Here is a 20595-nt window from a genome sequence, read left to right on the forward strand (position 1 = left end):
TCAAGAGCGGCAGGAACAGTACTAGAAGGTCTTTACAACACAGGAACGAATGACGACAGACAGCTCTTCCAAAGCTCATTCACGGAAGGAAAAAGGAAACGGTGACTGAAAGCTCAGCTTGCACACGCATTCGTGAGCTCGTTTTCAGTAACAGAGCTCAGGTATCACCGACGCCACTTTTGCAGGACTGACCGACGATGAGACGGTGTTATCGTTTTAAGAAGAAAACACGACCAAACTTTGGCGCCTTTACAGCGAGACCCAGCCGGGAAAGGCGCTGCTTTCCCTGCGCTCCCCCGACGGCCTCCCCGGCCCCGAGGCGAGGGCGCGAAGGGCGGCGGCGGCGGCGGCTCCTCACAGCGGCCCCGGCGCGCGCGGCACCGGCCGCCCGAGGGCGGGAAGAGCCGGGGGGGGGAGGGGCGGTGTCGCTGCCCGGCCCCGGCGCTGAGGGGCGGGAGCGGCGGAGCACCCCCCCCCCCCCCCACGACTGTCGTGACGGGCCTTATTAATCAAAAGAGCGAATGAGAGAAAAAACGGTGACCGGTTTCAGCTGGGGGCACGGCGGTGTGAGCTCCCGCCGCGGGCGGCGCCTGGAGGCGAGGGGGTTGGACGGGGCAGCGCCGAGAAGACGGCTTTCCGTCGCCTGCAAGCTGGTGCGCGGTCACCCGAAGAGCTGCCTTCACGGTGTTTGTGTTTATTTTATTTTTTATGATTTGTTTATCTTTGTGGTTTGTGCCTGGCTCGTGCGGCAGCCGTGGCTCGCAGAGGGCTGCGCCGGGGGTGCTCGGGCGCCGCGGGCCGCTTGCGCCTGGGGAAGGTGCTGGTCCCCGCGTTAATTTTATTTACGCAGCTCTACAGATTAACAGCTTCCCCCCCCCCATTTATATGTTGTGCCCTTACTCTAGTGCTCTTGATAAAAGAGCGTCTGAGTAGAGATTTCCTTCGTTTTTGAGCAAGAGCTACAACGCCTTAGCTGTGAAGCGCGTTATGCAGACAGCGCATCCAAACGGCAGCAACCGTCGTTACTAGTCTCAGAGCGAAATCTTCCTTTCGGGGTGCCTCAAAGGATCAACAGAAATCAACTACGTAACAGTGAATGAACAGATGCGTGTTTATACTACTGTTATAATTACTAATAATTACGTGCAAAGAGACTGTAAGCCGCGTCCTTAAGAAGGGGGGTTACTTGAGCAGGCCGGGCTGAGACACAGTTTGCAGTGCCACGCATCACGCAAAAACCAGATCCGCAGAAAGGGCTTTTTCAGTATTTTATTGACAAAGATATTAATGAATATATAAATTTGCCAAGTTGAGATTAAAACGTACGCTACACCGAAGAGCCAACAGTTAGGTCGCAGAGCACCATTACTGTAGACTATGCTATATCTTATAAATATATATGGTATGTTATGTTTATGCAACCTACAAGACCATGCATGCTGCCTCAGAATATCTTAACATGGAAATAGGCAAAGAATAACAATTTCAGCTTCAGTATTTTTGTTCTGTGTGGGAATGAAAACAAGACCTTTCAAGTATTTTTGTGAAACAGAACTGTGTCTAAATTATCTTTTTGGAAAACAAAAATAAAAGTCAGGTTTTTCATTCATCTCTGTGGGTGTGTCTATATGCATCTCTTCCTGGAAGAGACCTGAGGCATTGACCGTGGATCTCCCAAAACATATACATCAAAAAAAATGAATATTAAATTTTCACCACCATAAGGTATCTCAGTGAAATCTTTAAAAAAAATAAGCAATTATTGGATAATCTGAATATACTCTTAATGCTTTTTATGTCAGTACCATTTTTTTCTTTTCTTGAATATGCTAAAATAAAACAACCTGACACTGGAAAATATATGGTCAGTATCAAGGCACTTAAAATTAAGGAATTCTATCAGTTTTTAGTGTAAAAATCTACTTGACAAATGTGCAAGTTATAATACTCAGATCTTAAGTTAAAATACTCTTACATGTGCATAATAGTACCCACAATGAACTAGGTACTATACAAATACAGAAGCTATGAGGCCATACTCAGCAATCTTAATGTAAAGCTTGGAAAGTTACACCAGTACACAATTCCAGTGAAAAGAATCACATATAAATTTGTATGCTTTTTCAAATAGTCTATGAACTTCAGTGGGAATTTTGCCCATTTCCATACATTGAGCCTGATTGTTCGTGCTACTGAGGCAGTCACCTTCATCAGTATGCTGAGCTACATGGTCTTTTTGCTTATCATAAACTTGTATTTCCTTAGACTGCACAAGAGCGGAAAAAGTAAAAACAGCAAGACAAATAATAAATAGTCATAGGAAACTCACTTTCTTGAGGGGTTTTCACTTGATAATAAATAGGACAGCAAACAAGCTTCTATTTTTTTTTTCTTTTCTTTTCAGAGAGATCACAGGGAGTGACCCCAGGGCTACTACGGTTGCCGGGTAAGCCATGAGACACACACAAAAAATTCCTTCTCTGGGAATTCTCAGTGAGTGGGGCTTCATGAACAGGTTCATTTACTAGCTTATCTTTCACTGATTCATCTACTCATTGCCAAAAGAAATTTAACAAAGCAAATTTCAAATGACCCATGAAAAAATCAAGTAGTTTTTAAATTAAGATCTTGTTCCTAATCCAAAATATACAATAGTTATCATGTGAAACAAAATAAGAAACCTTAATAACACAGAAAACACTTAAAGAACACAGAAATTAACTTCCAAAAATATCCTTATGAAGTACTAAACACTGTTTTAGAGCTGTTGACAGTGAAATTTAAAAGTTAGACTTAAGATGGTGTCATATATGTACAGGCAGTAGAGTAGGTCATAGAGTAGACTAACATGGATTAAATTATTCACCTACAACAATTATCAGTGCAATTCAAATTGAAAAAGAGTCAGATGGAATTCATGTGAGAACTCGCATAAAAATTCTCTCTCTGATAGGGACTGTTTTCCAAGTATGTGGAATAAGATTATACGAAATATTGCTTTTGGAAATTGAAACTATCCCCAGTCTCCTCAGAGATTTCTGTCTGCTTGTGTACAAGGTGATAACAATAAAGAGTATTACTAACTAGCTGCTGATCAGTGCTTGCCCTATGACTTCTAGGGCTGTGATTTTAAATAAGAGATACATTATGTGCAGATGCTTTCTGAAGTGCACTGCAAAAGAACCTTGAAAATTATTTTGGTAGTTGTTGATATTTGCCATATTTTTTTTAGGTTGCAGATGAGAAGAAAGAAGGCATTTATGTTTTACAGAGTTGTATTTTGTTTCAGTCTGCTTAGAACAGATATTTTCTGGTTCATTTCAAATGTGATCACTTTTTGTTTTCTTCAGAGAGGGTTAAAGTTTCTGGTCAAAATCTGCTAATTAATCTTATATGAAAGGTATACTTTTACCATCTTTCTAATGAAGAGCCAGTCCTTGTTTCTTCTTCTGAGCTGGTCTCTGCTAATAAATCCATCCAATTTAAGATTCAAAAAGTTCAGAACTGTTTAATTTGTCTTCTTCATATAGTAAAATATTTTCCATGAGCTTCTTTTTTTTATCATTTATCTTTATTTTCCAAGATGTCTCTCTGGCCACTGCTGAAAAACAAAAAAGCCGAAATATTGAGAAAAAAATCCATCTGTGTCCAAGGAATAGACAATAATTTTAGATTAAAAAAAAAAATCTGTCTTTTGAAAAAAATCTGATAGGAAAACAGAGAATATTTTGTAGGTTTATTGATAATATCAAACAAGGAATACAAGATTTACTGAAATGTGTTTCTAGCTAGGAAGAAGAACTTGAAAAAAATCTAGAGAAAAGAGTATTTCATCTCTACTACTATAATATCAGAGCACTTTTCACAAAGGCAGTGGTTATCAAAACAGGAGCATAAGCGGTTTTGCCATAGCACCTGGAAAACTGCCTGAATGTTCTATGTCCACCCTTCAGAATTATCTAGATTTACCTTGTGAAGAACATGCAGCGTCAAGGTCTGCATTTTTTCGTTGAAAGGTACTCTGTGCGGTAGACACTGTTTCCAAGTTCTCATCGCTTTCGATGGATGCCATGTTTCTTTCCTGGAGTCCATTCACAGGTCCTTCTTGCCTTTTCCTGTACTCGGAGGTTGTGGTATTTTCTGAATTGTAACAACTGTTGCGAGACAGCTCATCTGTAGACCCTTCTGCAGAATTCCATATAAAACTGCTTGATTCATCTGATTCACAAGGGACTCTTGACATTTGTCCACCGTAAATGTCAGGTGACACAACTCCTGTTAAAGGTGTGCATGGATTGGCACCTGTCATGGTCTTTATCGGTGTGCTACCTTCTTTATTTCTCCATGAAGTACTATCTATGTTGAAACTAGTTGTCTCGTCATCAGTTTCTTCTGGAGTGTTCATGGAAAATCTAGAAGAAATGCTGTCTCCACAAATATTATGCTCTCTTAACTTATTTTCAGCCATTTCCATAATTTCAAGCACCTGTTTTAAACAATGAAATCTGTGAAAAAGGAGTAATCCCTGTACCCCTGCTTACACATATTCTTATGTAAAACATACATACTCATATAATAGTTAAGGCATGAATGTTGTAGCTTTAGACCTTGGTGTCAAGGAGACAAAACTCCTGCTCCTGTATTTAAAATATTTACCTCTGCTATGTTAGGATTCTTTTTTCTCAGACAAAAGCAGATGGCCAATGCAAAATCAACAGCAATCTCTTCCAGCAAGTGTCCTGCCTTTTTGTCTAGATATTTGTGGCATATTTCCTTGGCAGCTAGCTTTTCAAAATTTTTGACCTTGGAGCATGAATTTTCTTTCACTATTTGAATTTCATCAGCAATCATATCTTTCTGTTCAAGGGAAAGAGATACATTAGTGACGACAAAATTAACATAAACATTTATTGACATCTGTATCACTGAGAAGATAAGAGTCTTCCTATATATTTGTTATATTGCTCTTTAGTGGTTGGTTTACAGACTTAAAAGCTTTAGGAACCTCTCTTAGTTCAAGTGACAGAAATGTTTGTTTTCACAGGAGGAAAAAAGCCTAAAGGTTTTCTCTGCATGAGTCTAATGTCAAATTCACTAAAGCAGATCCCGCTGCTCTAGGCAGGCCTTACACACTTCTGCCTGAGATTTGCCCATTTAAAGAAAGAAAAAATAATCAACACTGTATGTAATGGCATTCTTGCACGGGACTTATGCAAACGCTTGTTAAAAATCAGAAGCTTCAGATCCTTTATTTTCTGAATCCATGTGAACACTGCTGATATGTTTGGAAATAGTAAGTGAGAATACTGTCCTTTTCCCCTCAAGGCTTCAACAAAATGGCAAACCAGGAGTATATCCCATAGGTGGAGTCTGTTTTCATTAAGATGGTGTTAGTGGCATTCATTGAGCTCGGCCAGTTCCTGTTGTTTGTGAAAGTAGTTTGTGTATTTCCAATTACAGCTTGGGCAAATCGGCCAGATTATAAATTCCAGTCACTGGTGTAACATGTAAATATCTGATAAACATAATAAAGAGCAACTGCAATTATCTCCTACCCAGGTTTCCTCATTCACTCTGGCTCATAACATACATCTTCCTGGCACGTAAAAAACATGCAGCAGAATTCAACACAAAGTCTTTTTTCTTAAATAAACATGTATTTACACACCAGTGATTCTGGAGCCCCTCCTATACAATTAGGGCCAGCATTGATGAGTCTGATATTTGAAATGGGAATATACATTCTGCTCCTATTTTAGGGCTGGTAGACTACTGATGTTAGCGGAGCTAGGATATGGCTTCTAAACATCACTTCTTTAGGACCTACAAGAAAACTGCAAATAAAAAACTGTATTCATGTAATATGCAAATTCAATTTATGATGACAACTCCATTCACTCTGGTTAGTGTTCATTAGTTCTGCTTTTCCTTACCAAATAAATAGGGTGTCTTCCTTCATCTAGTGCCTTAACAGCTGTCAGTATCTCTGCTAAGACCTAGAAAATATATTTGACAGATAAAACAATTTGTTTAGAATAAATTCTGCTTTTAAAAATGAATTTTGTAACTAAAGGAATATTGAACTACTGCAGCATTTTGAAGTTATTTTCCTACATCACATGGCTAAATAATACCAGATCTGGGCAATCTTCATGACAGTTTAGATCCACCTCTGAAACCAACTCTAAATTTTGTAGTTAGACACAAGAGAGAACACGAAACCAAGGGATGAGAAGAAAGCCATTCTAAATCTAGGTAAGAAACCACACTGAAGACAGTAACTTCCTCTTAAACTGGAAATTTTGAGACAGGTGATGTAGTAAACTGTCTTATTTATTCAATTATTCTAGTTGACGTTCCAAATTAACAGGTGATGTTTGTTAGCATTTGATGTGGCACATATGCAACAGTTCTGAGAAACTAATTGCAGTCTTTCTGCTGCTCTGTTTTTTCTAAACTATCAACAGGAAAAAAATTTTTTGCAACCAGAAAGAACTTTGCTTCTGTTGCTCAAAAGATTCACCTCACTCTGCCACAAACTGGAGTGTATTTGTAGGGTGAACATAATTAAACACAGAATTTCAACACGTTACACAGTCAGAAACTATGATGTGAAATTGCAGGCAAAACGAGTATATGGAGAGGATGAAAGGATGTTCATATATCCTTTCTCCTGTCTATAATCATCATACGACACAACAGAATACGGAAAAAAGGCAACTTACCACACCACAGCCAAATATATCAACTTTTTCTGTTAACTGCCCATGCCTGATGAAATCTTCTGGCAGATAAGTTAAAGAAGTTTGTAGGACTTTGGTTTTCATCATCGCATACTCTGATTTCTTATCAACAGAATACAATCGCAGACCTGAATGTCCAAGCTTTGGTGTAAAGTTTTCATCCAGCAAGACATTTGAGCTATGATAACGAAAGGCAAATAGCAATACTGGTTGAGTAATTACTTTAACTTGAGGTAAAGAATTACAGTTTTACAGTTAAGGCAAGCCCTAAGGGACACAACTTCCAGTATTTGGCCTGGTGTGTAAGAAGGAAAGGATAAAGTGGAGAGAAAGGGAGAGGGGGAAGAGAGAGCACTCAAAAAATTACCATATGTTTAAAAGAGAGGCAAATGAAACATATGGAGGGTAAACATCCTACAGAACAAGAGATAACAGAAGGCAGGAAGATACTGCAAATGGATTTCAGAATTATATAAGCTTTCAGCCGTTAGCGTTAAAGAAATCCTGGAATTAACAGGCGGACAAAGAAGTGCCAAACCCCTCACCTTTTGATGTTACCATGAAGAATTCCAAAATTATGTAGATACTGTACAGCTCGGATTAGTCCTGTGGAAATGCTAATGCGCATCTCCCAGGTCAGTGGAGCAGAATCATCCTGCAAGAAAGTGAGAAAGACAACAGAATATTTTTATTTTTACAGAATAAAAACTGTAAGACATTAGTAGTTTTGCAAGCCAAAGGCTTAGTTTTATTCCCGCTGCAATCACTAGGAAAACTCCTGATGACCTAAATCAGGAGTTTGGTCTAGGGCAGGAAGCTGATGATTTCAAGGCCCAGGAAGGAGCCTCTTCTTATGTACTGCACTGGACGTTTCGCCTGGCATAGGATACAGTGAGGTAAGGATACAGCAGAGATCATGCTTCTCCAAAGCATCAATAGTTGGCCATTATTGAGCCATAATACCGTTTCTGTTGGATTGCTTTTCTGATGTTTCTCTGTCATATGATTTCCTCTAAATGCTCTTTCAATAGATGTGAAGTTCTCATCAACTGTTCTCTCTTAAGCCCTTGTAAAACTTCATAAAATGTATGGTCAATGAGGACTTGTGGCACAACTGAATGTGATGATGGATTCTACAGTAATTACGTATTCCCAAAGGCAGTAAAATATTACAATATCAACAGACACATTTTGCAGATTTCTTATTATTTAAAAAATCCTAGGGCTGCAAAGCAGAAACTTCTTGTTGACCTGATCTACTTTGCAGTAGAAGAACTGAAAAAGAGTTGCAACCTTTCTAATACTTACAGTCAACATATTTGGCCACCTTTTTATTGTTTCTCAGAATTCAAGGAGATAAAATTGCCTTTCACACAATGTCCTTAGAGGGCAGGTAGATAACGGATCCATATTATTTACTCACTTGACAATGAAGTTTGTTTTGTAGTGATCCATTAGGCAGGTATGGATATATCAGACAGTGTAATCCAGTTTCTACTGAGAAACCCAGTAGCTGCAAAATGTTAACATGGCAACACCTGAAAATATAGATCAAAAATGATTTGCAAATGAAATGAGAACAGTGCAGAAAAATACTTTCCTGAGCTGGAATAAATTCATAAATTCAAGACAATTGGAAATCATGTTGTGTCCTACAACTGGAAGCACAGAATGGCCCCAAGCAGGATCGCACAAGGCTAACCTAGCCGCAGAGAAGAGCAACTAGAAGGGATACAAGGCTTCGGAAGGCACCACTCCCTCCCCCTCTCGAGGACAGGCAGAGCAGCTGTATTTGCTGAGGAAGAGCCGGGAGGCATGCTGCTTCCCAGGGCTCCTGCAGAGGCAGTGCAAAACCCCATTGTCCCCGGGACAAGATGGTGCCTGGCAGAGTCTTATACTAAACACACCAGCAACATGCCACACATAGGATGTGAACAGACTACAATTTAAAAGTCAACTGCTCACCGAAAGCAAATCTGTACTTCTGTATGAAAGAATCTTTGAGTTGAATTTGAGCTTGTACCTTCCGTCTGAAAAATGAAAACATGCAATATAATATCAATAGTAATTATTAAGACACTGCTTTTATACATAACTTTTACTCTCTAGATGACAAACCACTTTAGAAAATAGGAAAGTATCATTGATAAAAATTGTGTGTCACCAGCACCAATTAACTGAAAATTAAAAAACAGCATAAAGACACTTCTGAACCAGTTCTCAGTGCAGCTAGTTTGCTTGGGCTGCTCCCATGGATAAAGTTAATAGAACTACCCATGTGAGTAAAATCTCTCTCATACATGTTTGCTGAATCTAGGTTTATTTATTACTCATCATTTCTCTTTTTCCCTTTTGTCTTGTGTAGCAGCTCTGGTTCCTAGCCCACATAACATTAAATGACACCTGCTAATGTTCAAGAGGTGCTAATAAAACATTCCCCTTCAAAAAGAAAAAAAGAAAAGCTGGAGTACTTGCCTCTTTCAGTCTTTTGATGACATACACTATGTTGTGCCTCTGACCTTTGTAGACTTCTGCAAAAGTACCTTCACAAATTCTGCTCTCATCACTAAAACCATTTGTGGCATTAGTAACTTCCCTCTGGGTCCACAAAAGACTCCCGCTGGGGAAATCAGTCATTGTCTCCTGCTGAGGAGTAGAAGAGCTGCAGGGCTACACATTTGAAGAGGAAATAAGTTTATCTCATGAAAATTCATATGCCTTTTCCTTCCCTTTCAAACACCCCATTGTCTTTTCCATGATTTAAGAAGTGAGTGCAGTGATTCTTGAAAGAAATTGTGACAGATACTGTGCAATCACTCATTGCGTTTTCCCTTTGTAATACCTGTCTTGATCTGTTTGATGTAAAAATTCTTCATAGTAGAAGAAACTGGAAAACAGCCACCAATTTGCATTACTACCTTTCCCAGAAAACAGACAAAGTTTTGCTTAGAAGTCCATATATTTACTTGAAGTGATGTTAGCGTAAGTCACACGAACCGTTAATTCTTATGGCTGGAGCATATGTTAAGCAACAACTGGATCAGAAGGGCGTGTCCCTCATGCTGTAATACATCTACTTCTGAAATGTCTGGCATTGCTTGCAAAATAATTTTTTGCTTCCAGCATGGCAAGTCCTGATGCCATTTGATATTACAGTTCCCCATAGCCTAAAAATAATCATGCAGCTTCCACAACTTTGATGTGCTCGAGATATGAGACAACAAAACATTAACTCCCTCTCCAGAAACTCTGGAACTACTGCATTCTTTGTAATAATCTTCTCTTCTAGCTGGTACTCTTGTACCATGTTATTTTGGAAGAGTTTAGAGTCTTAAAATACAATCTTCAAAAAAAAAAAAAAAAATCAACACAAAACAAAACATGCCAACACAGAGTCAAATGGGACCAGAATGTGCATACCCTCTGAGACCCTACAGGCCAGATCTAGCCAGACTATCTTAAAGACAAGAGAGCTATAGGGAGGAAGGAGAGAAGGCTGTGTAGTGAAATCATCAGGAACATAAGAAATTCTTTTCACCATGAGATGGTGAAGCACTGGAAAAGGGGCCCAGAGAGAGAGGGGGTGGAATCTCCATCTCTGGAGATTTTCAAAACTCATCTGGAAAAGGCTCTGAGCAACCTGACCTAACTGTGACATTAGCCCAGGTTTGAGCAGAAGGTAGGACTGGAGGCCTCCAGACGTCCCTTCCACCCTTCCAACATAAATGATGATACTATAAAACCACTAACCCACCACACTTTAAGCATACATTGAAAGTAAAATAAGTTTGCCATTCTGACCAGTCAGTGCTTTCGTTTTGTGTTGTCATCACACCAGAAATGTTAAGTCCCCTACAAAATCTATACTTGAAAGTTAATTGCCATTTGTGCGTGTATTTTCCATGCTCAGCTTTGCAGTATGCAGCACAGTTAATTTTGTCCCTCACTTGCCCTTCACTGGCAAGAAAGTGATGTAAATCATAAGTAATCTAGTTAAAGCGTTAGTATTATGTTGAACCTAAATACATTGTAATCAGGCTGCACTTTTTCAGTAGATCTATATTTTATACGAGTAGATGGAAGTCTACATATAATCTTTAACTGCAGAAACACAGAATGGCATGAAGACAATTTACATTCTTGTAATCCAGCCAGTACGAAAGGGATTTACCTTCACACTTGATGAGACAGGAGGATTTGACTGTAAGGATTTCAAAAGGTCTCCTGGGGGAGCTGGTGGTGAAGGGAGTGAATACACGATTCCTTCAGAAACAGGGCCTGAAACTGAATTAACAGCATTGAAAATACACCTTACTTACTGTAACATCACAGCCTGGGTGACTAATTACGAGGGTCTGGGTTATTTTGTCAACTTTCCTATATGGTATAATCTGCAACAAGCTGCCGAAATGTGAGGTACTATATGAAGATATAGAGCTATTTTTCTGGGCAGATCTCTTTAGTCCTGGCTGAGCTTTATGGAGCTCCCAGAGCTTACTGGGATACTGTCGGTCAGGTGCTCCTCCATGTGTCCCATGGGTCTGGTCCGTCCCTTTCCCAGACGGAGGGGCCCATAGATGACTACGTGGCTCTCTTCTGGCCCAGATGTATTATGCATGGAAACAAGGACATGGGGCAGGACACTGTATGCATAAATCTGCTCTCAGCTTGGAGCCAGGATGGAACCAGGGGGTTCGCATGGAATTGGGAAATATACTCCAAGGATATCCCCACAGGATAGTTATAGCCAGCATTTCTCAAAGCCAAGAGAGCCATAGGCAGGAAGAATACGAGGCCCTGTGCTAAAGTTAGGAATAAACAGCTCAGGAGACAATAGTGCTAAGAAAAAGGCAACCATTCAAATGTGACCATTTTGAACTGTAATGTAACCATTTCTACTATACTGAAAGTAACTGGGAACCAGTCTTGTCTATATGGCCATTCCAACTTTAAAGCAAATACAGAATTATTATTTTACTTACTACCTGCTGGTGATATTCCCAAATGCGAAGAGTCTGGTGATGGCAACAGACTTATCTCGTTTTCTCTCTCTTTAGTTTTCTTTTCTGTGGGAGTTAAAGATATATTCTCCTCTTTAGGCCACTGTACCTGCTCTTTATTTTCAGAGCTGGTAATATCAGAGGCTGATTTCCCTGCAAAAGAGAACAATAGAAAGATGAAGATTGCCAGGGAAAACAGAGTCTGATTCTAATTAGCTGTGCAGGGAAAATGAGCTGTAAATTTAAATGAACACTACAAATGTGTTATGTTTATTGTTAATTTACCTGAATATTATTAATATTTAAATTCACTCCCTATGCATGGTATTAACTACTATGAAAAAATGATAGCTCAAGTGATAGCTTGAAACAAATATCTGTCATGATTATGCAAAAGATAATTAATAAGAAATTAACAATAATTATTTATTTTGTCATTTTCCATGTAATGTCTTTCAACTGATGATCTCAAACCAGAAATATCTCAGAGCCTAGAGAAGGCATCTAATTATTTGTTAATTGTCATGGAACTGAGAGAAAGTTTGACAGAATTCCATTGGTTTTAGTTAGCTGAAAACTTTCGGGCTATTTTGAATTGTGTGGTTTTAGTGTCATGACCATGCTAATTCCCAGAAAACACTTTTCTATATAGAACTAGTTTCAATAAAGAATCGTATTTTCACTTATTAACAGAAACAAATTGGAGACAATCAAGGAAGAACACAAAAATTGCCACAGGTAAAGAATAACTGATATATAAGGAAAAATTAAAGGCCAAATTGTTGATTCACTACAGTGCCTCAAAATCCTGCTTTGTGTACAATTTGGCCAAATCTCAGAATCAGACCTGAAAAAGACAAGCATGAAGTATGCTTAAGAGAAAAACAGAGATACTTTCAGCATACAGGGAACTGAAGAATAGGTACATCTCAGAGGAAATTATTAACATTAAATTAGGCTACAGTTAGGATGGGGAATAAGTAAAATAAAGAAAAACAAGTCAAGGTATTCTAATAGATGAAGCTGTCAAAAGTCTTCTGAAGAGATGCTGAAATTCCATTCAAGGCATTTAAAACTGAGGTTGAAAGGGAACTTTGAAATATCTAGCATGCAGTACAGACATCTGAGGACCTTCCAGTGTCCTTAACCGTGTATATTCCTCATTTTAGTTCCAAACTTCTGTTTTTTACCTGACATATTTTATAAACAATACTTTTAGTATTTACTTAAAAATAAAAATAATTGTTTTATTTTGATAGAAAAGAAAATAAGCATATTCATCTGATTTTTTTTGTTGCACTGTTTTGTCAGCTTTTTACCTTAAGCATAGTGACACCAAAAGCCTCTGTTTGCTTTTGAAATCAGCTAATAGCTTTGTGTTCTTTTTTGTATAAACAAAACATTGAGAGTAACTGAAACAAGCAGGAAGTGGTATATTTCAGTTATAATCGTGCTCCTTATAAGAAAACAAATGATCTCATTAACTTCAGTAGAAATGAAATTTAAGAGAAGATAAGGTATGACCGTTTCATTGTATTAAGCTTTGAAGAGTAGAGGTATCTGAAGAACAGTAATAGTAGAGGTGGGCAGGGTCGTGTCAGGTAAGCTTTTCTCTTTGAATTTTGTCTGGGATTTGCATCCACTTTCTTCAATGCTACCTATGAATGCAGGTTTGAATTAAACTAGGTCTTTAAACTAAAACTCAGAGAAATCCGTTATGTTTCTTTGGTACTGTGCCAGCATGCTATGAAATCACAAAATTTATGGATTTTTGGCCCGAAATTGTTTTAGGTATCAACTGCCTACAGGCCTTTAGTCAAAACAGATAGTTCTGCTGTAGGTGGTTTTTTTCACCCTAGTACTTTAACCTAGAAGCCTCTAAAATTAGAATAATTTCCTTCTTTCAACCCATCTTTTCAGGGTTTTTCATGAATTTTGCAACTTCCTGCACATCAGACAAAGAGGTCACCACTGAAACAACAGAACTGATATATGCATAAATGATTTCAGAAAAAAATATTATTCCAGACATCCAGAAGTCAGACTGAGTAGAGTTATGGTGATGTAAAGACTGTCAGAGTTGGGACCACTTAGTTTTATAAAGGGTATGGCCAATAGAGCAAGCAGTGTGTACTCCATCGTATCTGCTTGAGAAACATCAGCTGAGTAAGCATATACGATATAAAAGCAAAAAATAAAGGGTAAAGACTGGAAAGACTTGTTTAAACCTAAAACTAGCTTGCTAGAAAGCACTGCTGTTTATAACCAAGCACACAGTGGAATGCCTGTACTCAGTTAATTCCAGAAAATGTTAACTACTGCACATGGATGACAAAATAATCCACGCTTTCTATCACTGAAATTAATATTAAACTTTGCTATGGAGTTCAATATAAAAGAAGACAGTAAGAAATTAAGGAGAAAAATTCGTTTCATTTTTATAATTCATTGCATTTGAACTGATTTGGGGCAAAAATGATTATTGATCAGCCAGAAACATGACTAAAAATTGATTGGTCTACAGAATTTGTCTCTTCTATGCTCTTTGAAATCCTCTTTATCTTGTCTTCATAGCGCCCTACAGAATTCAGAGTCAAAACCGAAGCCATTTATAACTCCTCATAACGCTCTGCATGGAGCAGAAACAAAGGGATCTGACATCTCTAGGACATCAGTTCAATGTCTGAATTGAAATAATTTCTTACTAATTACTTTCCTGCAGCCTGATCTGTCCCACAGAAGTCATTATAAAGACCCATTTACTTGTATTAGCCAACCTTATTTTTTAGAAACCAAGCTTTTCTGTAGAGGTCACAAAGTGTACTCCTTCAGTCTGGAGGAAGCTGATTAGCTTTTATTTTTAAGAGGGGAAACCCCTCAGTTATTGTTGCCGGTGGCAAGTGAAGTCCAAAAAGTCTCAGAACTGTTTCTGAGAAAGCTTGAAATACTAAAATAATGGGTGAATGACAGAAGCTTGAGAAAAAGCAGGTAATCCCCTCTTGTACCAGAGGCTGAAGTCAGGTGCATATTGTGCAAGCTACCATAATGTTTGCATACCACTCAAACCAGTCAGACAAACAGGAGGATGATGACTTTTTAGGCGCTGTGATGATGAATATTTTTGTGTCTGTGTTGTATCTTTATAGGTGAAGCTGCTGGAAGCTGCTCTTGGCTTGGAGGCTGGATTCTGTACATTGTGCATGATTCAAGAGGTAAGTCTTACTCGGTCCTTGTGTAAGCAATGTTGTCAGGGCTTTAAAATGGGCTTTAAAATCCTGCCTGTCAAGATTTAATCCCATGTCACATTCTGGCTTTTGCACACAGGAGCAAGCCTAATGATCACAGAGATCCACTGTGCAGCCTCTGGATTTCCTGGGGGTAGCTGTCCTGAATGTGCTGTACATCAGCTTGAATCCACCAGTGTTGTAGTTTGCAAGCGACAGCTATCTCAAATTAAATAAGTAAAGCTTCTCTTGAAGCTGCAGTGTGAGTCACCACTGCAGTGTGCTGAACTAATCTCAGTTTGAAATCTACTTGTGGTCTTGTTTTAAAGGCCTATAAGAGGAGAGAAAACTCTCTACTTGGGGTAAAAGCAGCAGCATTTCATATGTTACTACAAGCCATATTTTCAACCTCGTTGAACATAGCTCTTGCAAAAATGCAAAATTAACCCACACAGAAAAGTAAAGAAGCCATCATACCTTGATGAACAAAACCAGACTTTTCTGAGAAAGATAAAATGTTGTTGATAATTGTTGCGGCTTTTATGTAGTTGTAAAAAAGCATTCAATAATTTTTCACTTCCAGTTTTTATGTTTCTCAGAAGGAAAACGCAGCTGTTTTTTCTGATTAAATGGCAACGTGTAAAGTGGGATTACTGAAATGTCAATGAATGCAGTGTAAGGAATACACTGAAATAAGCCAGCAGTAAACAAAGGTGGGCCCCAGAATGCTTTCTGACAAGGAAAGAAGGCAACCGCTGTAACTAATTCGAGCTTAAGGTGTGGTAGGTTATTCTGTGTACTATCACAGCACCTAGAAACTCTCTTTACGGGTACTGTGTTAAATAATAAGCAGACACAGAGCAAAGGAGTCATCACTTCATGAAAGTCACCATCTACTCTGAAGTATCCATAAAATAGCATTATGAGGGAGCCAGGCTTATTGCATTGGTGAAATCTAGGTCAAATTTATTCAGTGATTAAAAATTAAAAACTTTTTTTAGATTAAACAATTACAAATAACAGATTAAACAGATTTTAAAATTTTGTTTTTTTTAAAAAACTGGACCCTCCAAGTCACAGTCATTGTGACTAAACTAACAATTGGGTTACCGACATACAAAGTAAAACAGAATTAAGTTAACTTTCCCGTAGCTCTGTTCGCTCAGCAGAAGAGCTAAGGAAAACAACTGTTACCATCTCCTAAACTGATATGACTGAAAGTTAAAGATTTTTTTTTGCCTTTCCAAAATGAAGGTTAAAAGTGATGCTAACACCAGAAACCTACAGAAAAATAAACAGTGCTCTTTAAAGAACTGCTGTGGCAAGAAAATGATGAGTTATTGGAATTTCCATGGGAAATACCTCTAGCTGCTATGCAGTGAGTGCCAGCTGCAGTGCTGACTCTGCTGATGGTTGCCCTGCCCTGCGGGGGCTGATGGCTGTTTCACAACAGGGCTCATGATGTAACCAAAACCAGCCAAGTAGCTCACAATCCCCTCTCATGGAACGTGAAAAGCAGGAGGTGCTCCTGCACATTTTCCATCTTGTGAAAGTGTATACCCTCATCGTCTTTGTCCTTTTCCCATGTGTGCCTGGAAAAATCTCTGCATTTCTCTAAGCATTTTTGGCCACATAACAAAAATCTGTAATTTTCCTTTCTAGTAGTTCTCTATTGAGAACAGGCAAAATTCATGCAAACATCTGTTTTCCAAATAAGTGGGTTTTGGGTGGAAATAGATGTGAAAAGGGAAATGTAAGGCCATTCCTAACTTGTCAGGGCAACTCAATACAAAAAGGCTAAGCACGTTACTTAGAGTCCAACAGATTTAGCGGTAGAACTGGATCAATGTACAGTTTGGTTTATAAAAGTGGACAGCTGCAGACACAACATATTTTTCAACACATACAAATGGAAAGTAAAATTGTACTAAAAAAGCCTTGTGATATTTATAATGCAGTGGTTTACCTTAACAAGGCACACCTGTGTTCAAACTCTAGTCATCCTATCTCAAAAACGATACATCTGAAATATGGCAATTTGGAGACACGTGTCAAGAAGTACATACAAAGAGTTAGAAAAGACTGAAGTTGTTTAATGTATGCAAGGAACAAGGAGCACATTTGAGAGGAGTAGAGAAAATATGAAGTGGGATAAAGAAATAGTAAATTAGGTAGTCAGATAAACCATTTCTCTTTCTTCATAAGCTTTTTCTCATGCGTCAGGAAAGCAGGCTGCATAGTCAAAACTGATCATGTGTTCTCCTGCCCTGAGTTTGCTGATCATTAGAGCATAATGACAAAATTTCACTGAGAAACAAGAATATATGAAAAATGAAAACATTCATAATTAAAGTCTGTCTGTTTTAAAACCCTGTCTGATTCATTAGAGAAATGCTCCTGCTTCAGACCACACCCAATCTTACTTTTAAGCTCTGGTACCTCTCTGAAGCATCTAAGATGGCCACTACTAAAGGTGGGATGCGGAACTAGAGGGCTGTGTCATTTTCTGCTTTCCATTCACAAATTTGATTTATGAAAGTAGAAAACCAGAATCAGTGATTCTGCATTCCCACAGGAGGAGGGCACATCTACTCACAGTCCAGGATGACTTGGGCTGCCCGGTAGAGCTGCAGCTCCTGCAGGAGGTCCAGGAGCTGCTGTACGGTCGCCAGCCTCACTCCCCACCACCACATGAGCTCTCTCGTTATGCTGATCCCTGTCTTCTCCATGCACTTGATTTTCCGTAGCTCTGTTTGATCAGTTATCACATAGGAAGCTAGTGGGAAACAACGGACATTTCTGTTTAAAATTTAAAAAAAACAAGCAAGTAGGGAAAGCTACTGTGTGATGTATATATACATCATTTTTCATTTGCACACTTTAAAAGTAGGATCACAATAAATTTGCTATGTAGACATAAAGAAAATTCAGTTCCTGAGAGTAAAATATCCCTTTTATTCCTTTGAGTGTTCGGAAAAAATGCATATATTTTCTGTTACATTGGGGACCCTAAAAGAAAACCCAATTATACTTTTCAGCATAGTTTCCCCGTAATCTTCCCGCACCTTGATTTTTTGCACCAAAATAAGTTCAGATCACATTCCTGGTGTTAATTATCCAAAAAAGATAACAGAAATCAGTGGTGAGTCTGGGCTCCCATGTGCATGAGCAGTTGTAAACCACATAGTAACTGAATCAGCTGGGTGTTTAGTTACAGTCAGACAAACCTATTGGTGAAATGGGGCTATTTTTAAGAGCAGGCGAGACCAAGCTAAAGTTGATGAAGCATAATTGGTCCCCGTTCCTAAATATGCAAGTGACGCTGGATTCGCCCCCGACTGCGTTCTTGGCTCGTTTACCGATATGTAATTCCCGTGTAAGGGTTGGAGTTACAACACCACGGAGCGAGCGGAGGGCAAGGCGACAAGAGCAACGACCAACAACTTTGCCGGGGAATCCCACGGTATTTGGGATTACGTGGCGTCACGGCTCCCCTGAGTGGTTAGTGTGTGAGCGACAGCGGGAGAGGCTTGGTCTGCCCTGGGAGCGGGCGGCGGGGGCCGACGGGCACCGGCGGCCGCAGCCCCGGCCCCCGACGGGCAGAAGCAGGAGTAAGCGGTGCCCTGGCAGCAGCCTGCGGCACACGGTTACCTCGTCGCTCGGTCCCGGGGTTTTGTGTACAGGCAGCCGAGCTCAGCTGCCGCCGAAAGAGAGAGGTCGGGAGGGGACTGCAGGTTCCTGGGGTCAAACTTTAGGAGATTAGGCACGTAGGCTTATGCGTCTGAAGGCAGTGGAGATGAATCCCACCCTAGGTCAGCAGGTTTAACTTGGGTAAGAGTCTACTCAGCAGGCGCTAGTGGAGTTACAGCGGGGAGGATCCCCGGCTGTGGTGGCCGATGGCCTTTCGCCAGAGACCCTTCTGTCGCTGCACTGGCCAGGGCGCAGGGCTGCTGCCCTGCTGGCCGAGCAGCGGAGGTGCCGGATGGACGCCCGCTTCTCTCTGCGCAAAAGTGGGGGCGAGGGGCAGAAAGAAATGCCTGTGGGGTTCAGGTGCTGAGAGCACGGACACCTACTGCTCGGATGAAGGAAGCAGCGCTCTAGATAGTGAAGTCTGGAGCGAAATGAAATTGTGATAAATCAAGGAAGATAGGGCAACTAGGGAAAGATGCGGGTTGCGATGGTTCGGTCTGGGATACAGAAGGATCAAGAGCTCTGGGACTGCATTTCATACGCTGGACTCGGCCAGGGCTGAGAACAACTGGGGCAGTAAGTGCGAGGGGTAAAAATGAGGTGAGGAAAGAAAGAGAGAGAGGACCGAAACACCTAAGCAGCTACGCGGGATGTGGTGGGGGGAATCGGTGAGGAGCGGCAGCGCGAAGGACGGGGCAAAGCGCGGCGGGAGCAGGGAGCCCGGCCGCCGGGGCAGGCTGAGAGGAGACGGAGAGGCCGGTGCCTCGCCGGCCAGCCGGGCGCCTTGCCCTCCACGCGCCCACCCGCCGCGGTCTCTGCCGGGGGCCGGCCGCCCCACCGCCCCGCTCACCGAAGCGCATCCAGTCGTAGTCGCTCAGGCAGTCCATCTTCTGGCAGAAGTCCTCCAGCACCCAGGCGGGCAGGCTGTGCACGTAGGGGGACGGCGGGGCGCTGCCCCGCGGCGGCCGGGGCGGCTGCGGCAGCGTCATGTCCTCGCCGCCCTCCGTGCCCATCAGCGGCGGCGGCACATGGCGCGCGGCCGGGGCTGAGGGCAGCCGCGCTGGCCGGGCGCTGCCTGCTCTCCCTGCTGCCGGGCGCTGGTTTTCTCCAGCAGCTTCCTCTTCCCGAAGGGGCCGGCCCTGGGAGCCCGTCCCCACCCCGGCGGGGCTTGCTCTCCGCCAGCCAAGCGGGGAGTCGCAGCAGCAGGCATTTCTTGGCAGGGCCGACCACGACCGCGCGCGGCTGCTTCCTGCGCTGGCTGACGTCAGGCTGCTTGGCCCCAGATGCAAATCGGCCCTTTCTTTCCACCAGCGCGTTGCTCCAGCGGGTTGCCAAACTGCGTTTCCTGTGATGGAGGGGAAAGAGGCCTTCACCACTGCGTCCTCGTGCGAGCGGGGAACGGGACGGGCTCGAAACGCTCACGAGACCCAAGAGGGACGCGGGTGCGAGTGGATAGGGCAGGATGAGGACCGGCTGCCGCCGCTGAGCGGGGGTCACGCTGCCGGCCCCGACTGCCGCCAGGGTTTCGGGCTTGTTGCAGCGTGTAGGAGGTCACCCGCGCAGCGCGGTGGCAGAGGTGGAGAGCGTGAGAAATGACAAACATCAAAAACGGGCAAACGCTACGACCGGGTCCTGTCAGTCAGGGATGAGCTCTCAAGCGTGCATTTAAAGTCCATGACAATTTTTCTAAATTTTTAGTCTTTCTCTTTTTTGTATTTCATATTGAACCTGCCTTTGATACCGTTTTATAATCAATGAGTTTATAATTAATTAATTTGCCAGTGTGCATGTTAAAAAATATTCATGGCAAAAAATGATCTGTTCGCGGAGAGCCCTACAGCTGCGCCCCTGCCATCCTGGGACAGCCTGCAACGCGTAATTTTAACCCATTCCTCTTTCTGTGCTTTCTCTTTGGATTTAGCCCCAAGTCGTTTGTAT

At 41.3% G+C, this 20595-nt stretch overlaps 1 protein-coding gene across 3 annotated transcripts; it reads right to left on the bottom strand.

The window, feature by feature from the left end:
• Positions 1 to 1254: 1254 nt before the first annotated feature.
• Positions 1255 to 20010, bottom strand: IRAK2 (interleukin 1 receptor associated kinase 2). Of its 3 annotated transcripts, none has more exons than XM_068907271.1 (13): positions 19508 to 20010; positions 17564 to 17743; positions 11729 to 11896; positions 10915 to 11027; positions 9219 to 9413; positions 8709 to 8773; positions 8167 to 8281; positions 7289 to 7398; positions 6726 to 6921; positions 5934 to 5996; positions 4657 to 4857; positions 3970 to 4486; positions 1255 to 3601 (listed from the first exon to the last, which is right to left on the bottom strand). In XM_068907271.1, the coding sequence occupies exons 1-13, from the start codon at positions 19668 to 19670 to the stop codon at positions 3483 to 3485; spliced, it is 2205 nt and encodes a 734-aa protein (XP_068763372.1). In that variant the 5' UTR covers positions 19671 to 20010; the 3' UTR covers positions 1255 to 3482. The 3 variants fall into 3 exon arrangements, with proteins under 3 accessions (XP_068763372.1, XP_068763373.1, XP_068763371.1); XM_068907272.1 differs by having other exon boundaries at positions 11726 to 11896; positions 19508 to 19996; XM_068907270.1 differs by having other exon boundaries at positions 1255 to 3598; positions 11726 to 11896; positions 19508 to 19901.
• Between the last annotated feature and the right edge of the window lie 585 nt (positions 20011 to 20595).

The sequence above is a fragment of the Struthio camelus genome, chromosome 14 (assembly GCF_040807025.1).
Source record: "Struthio camelus isolate bStrCam1 chromosome 14, bStrCam1.hap1, whole genome shotgun sequence".
NCBI classification, from domain to species: Eukaryota; Metazoa; Chordata; class Aves; order Struthioniformes; family Struthionidae; genus Struthio; species Struthio camelus.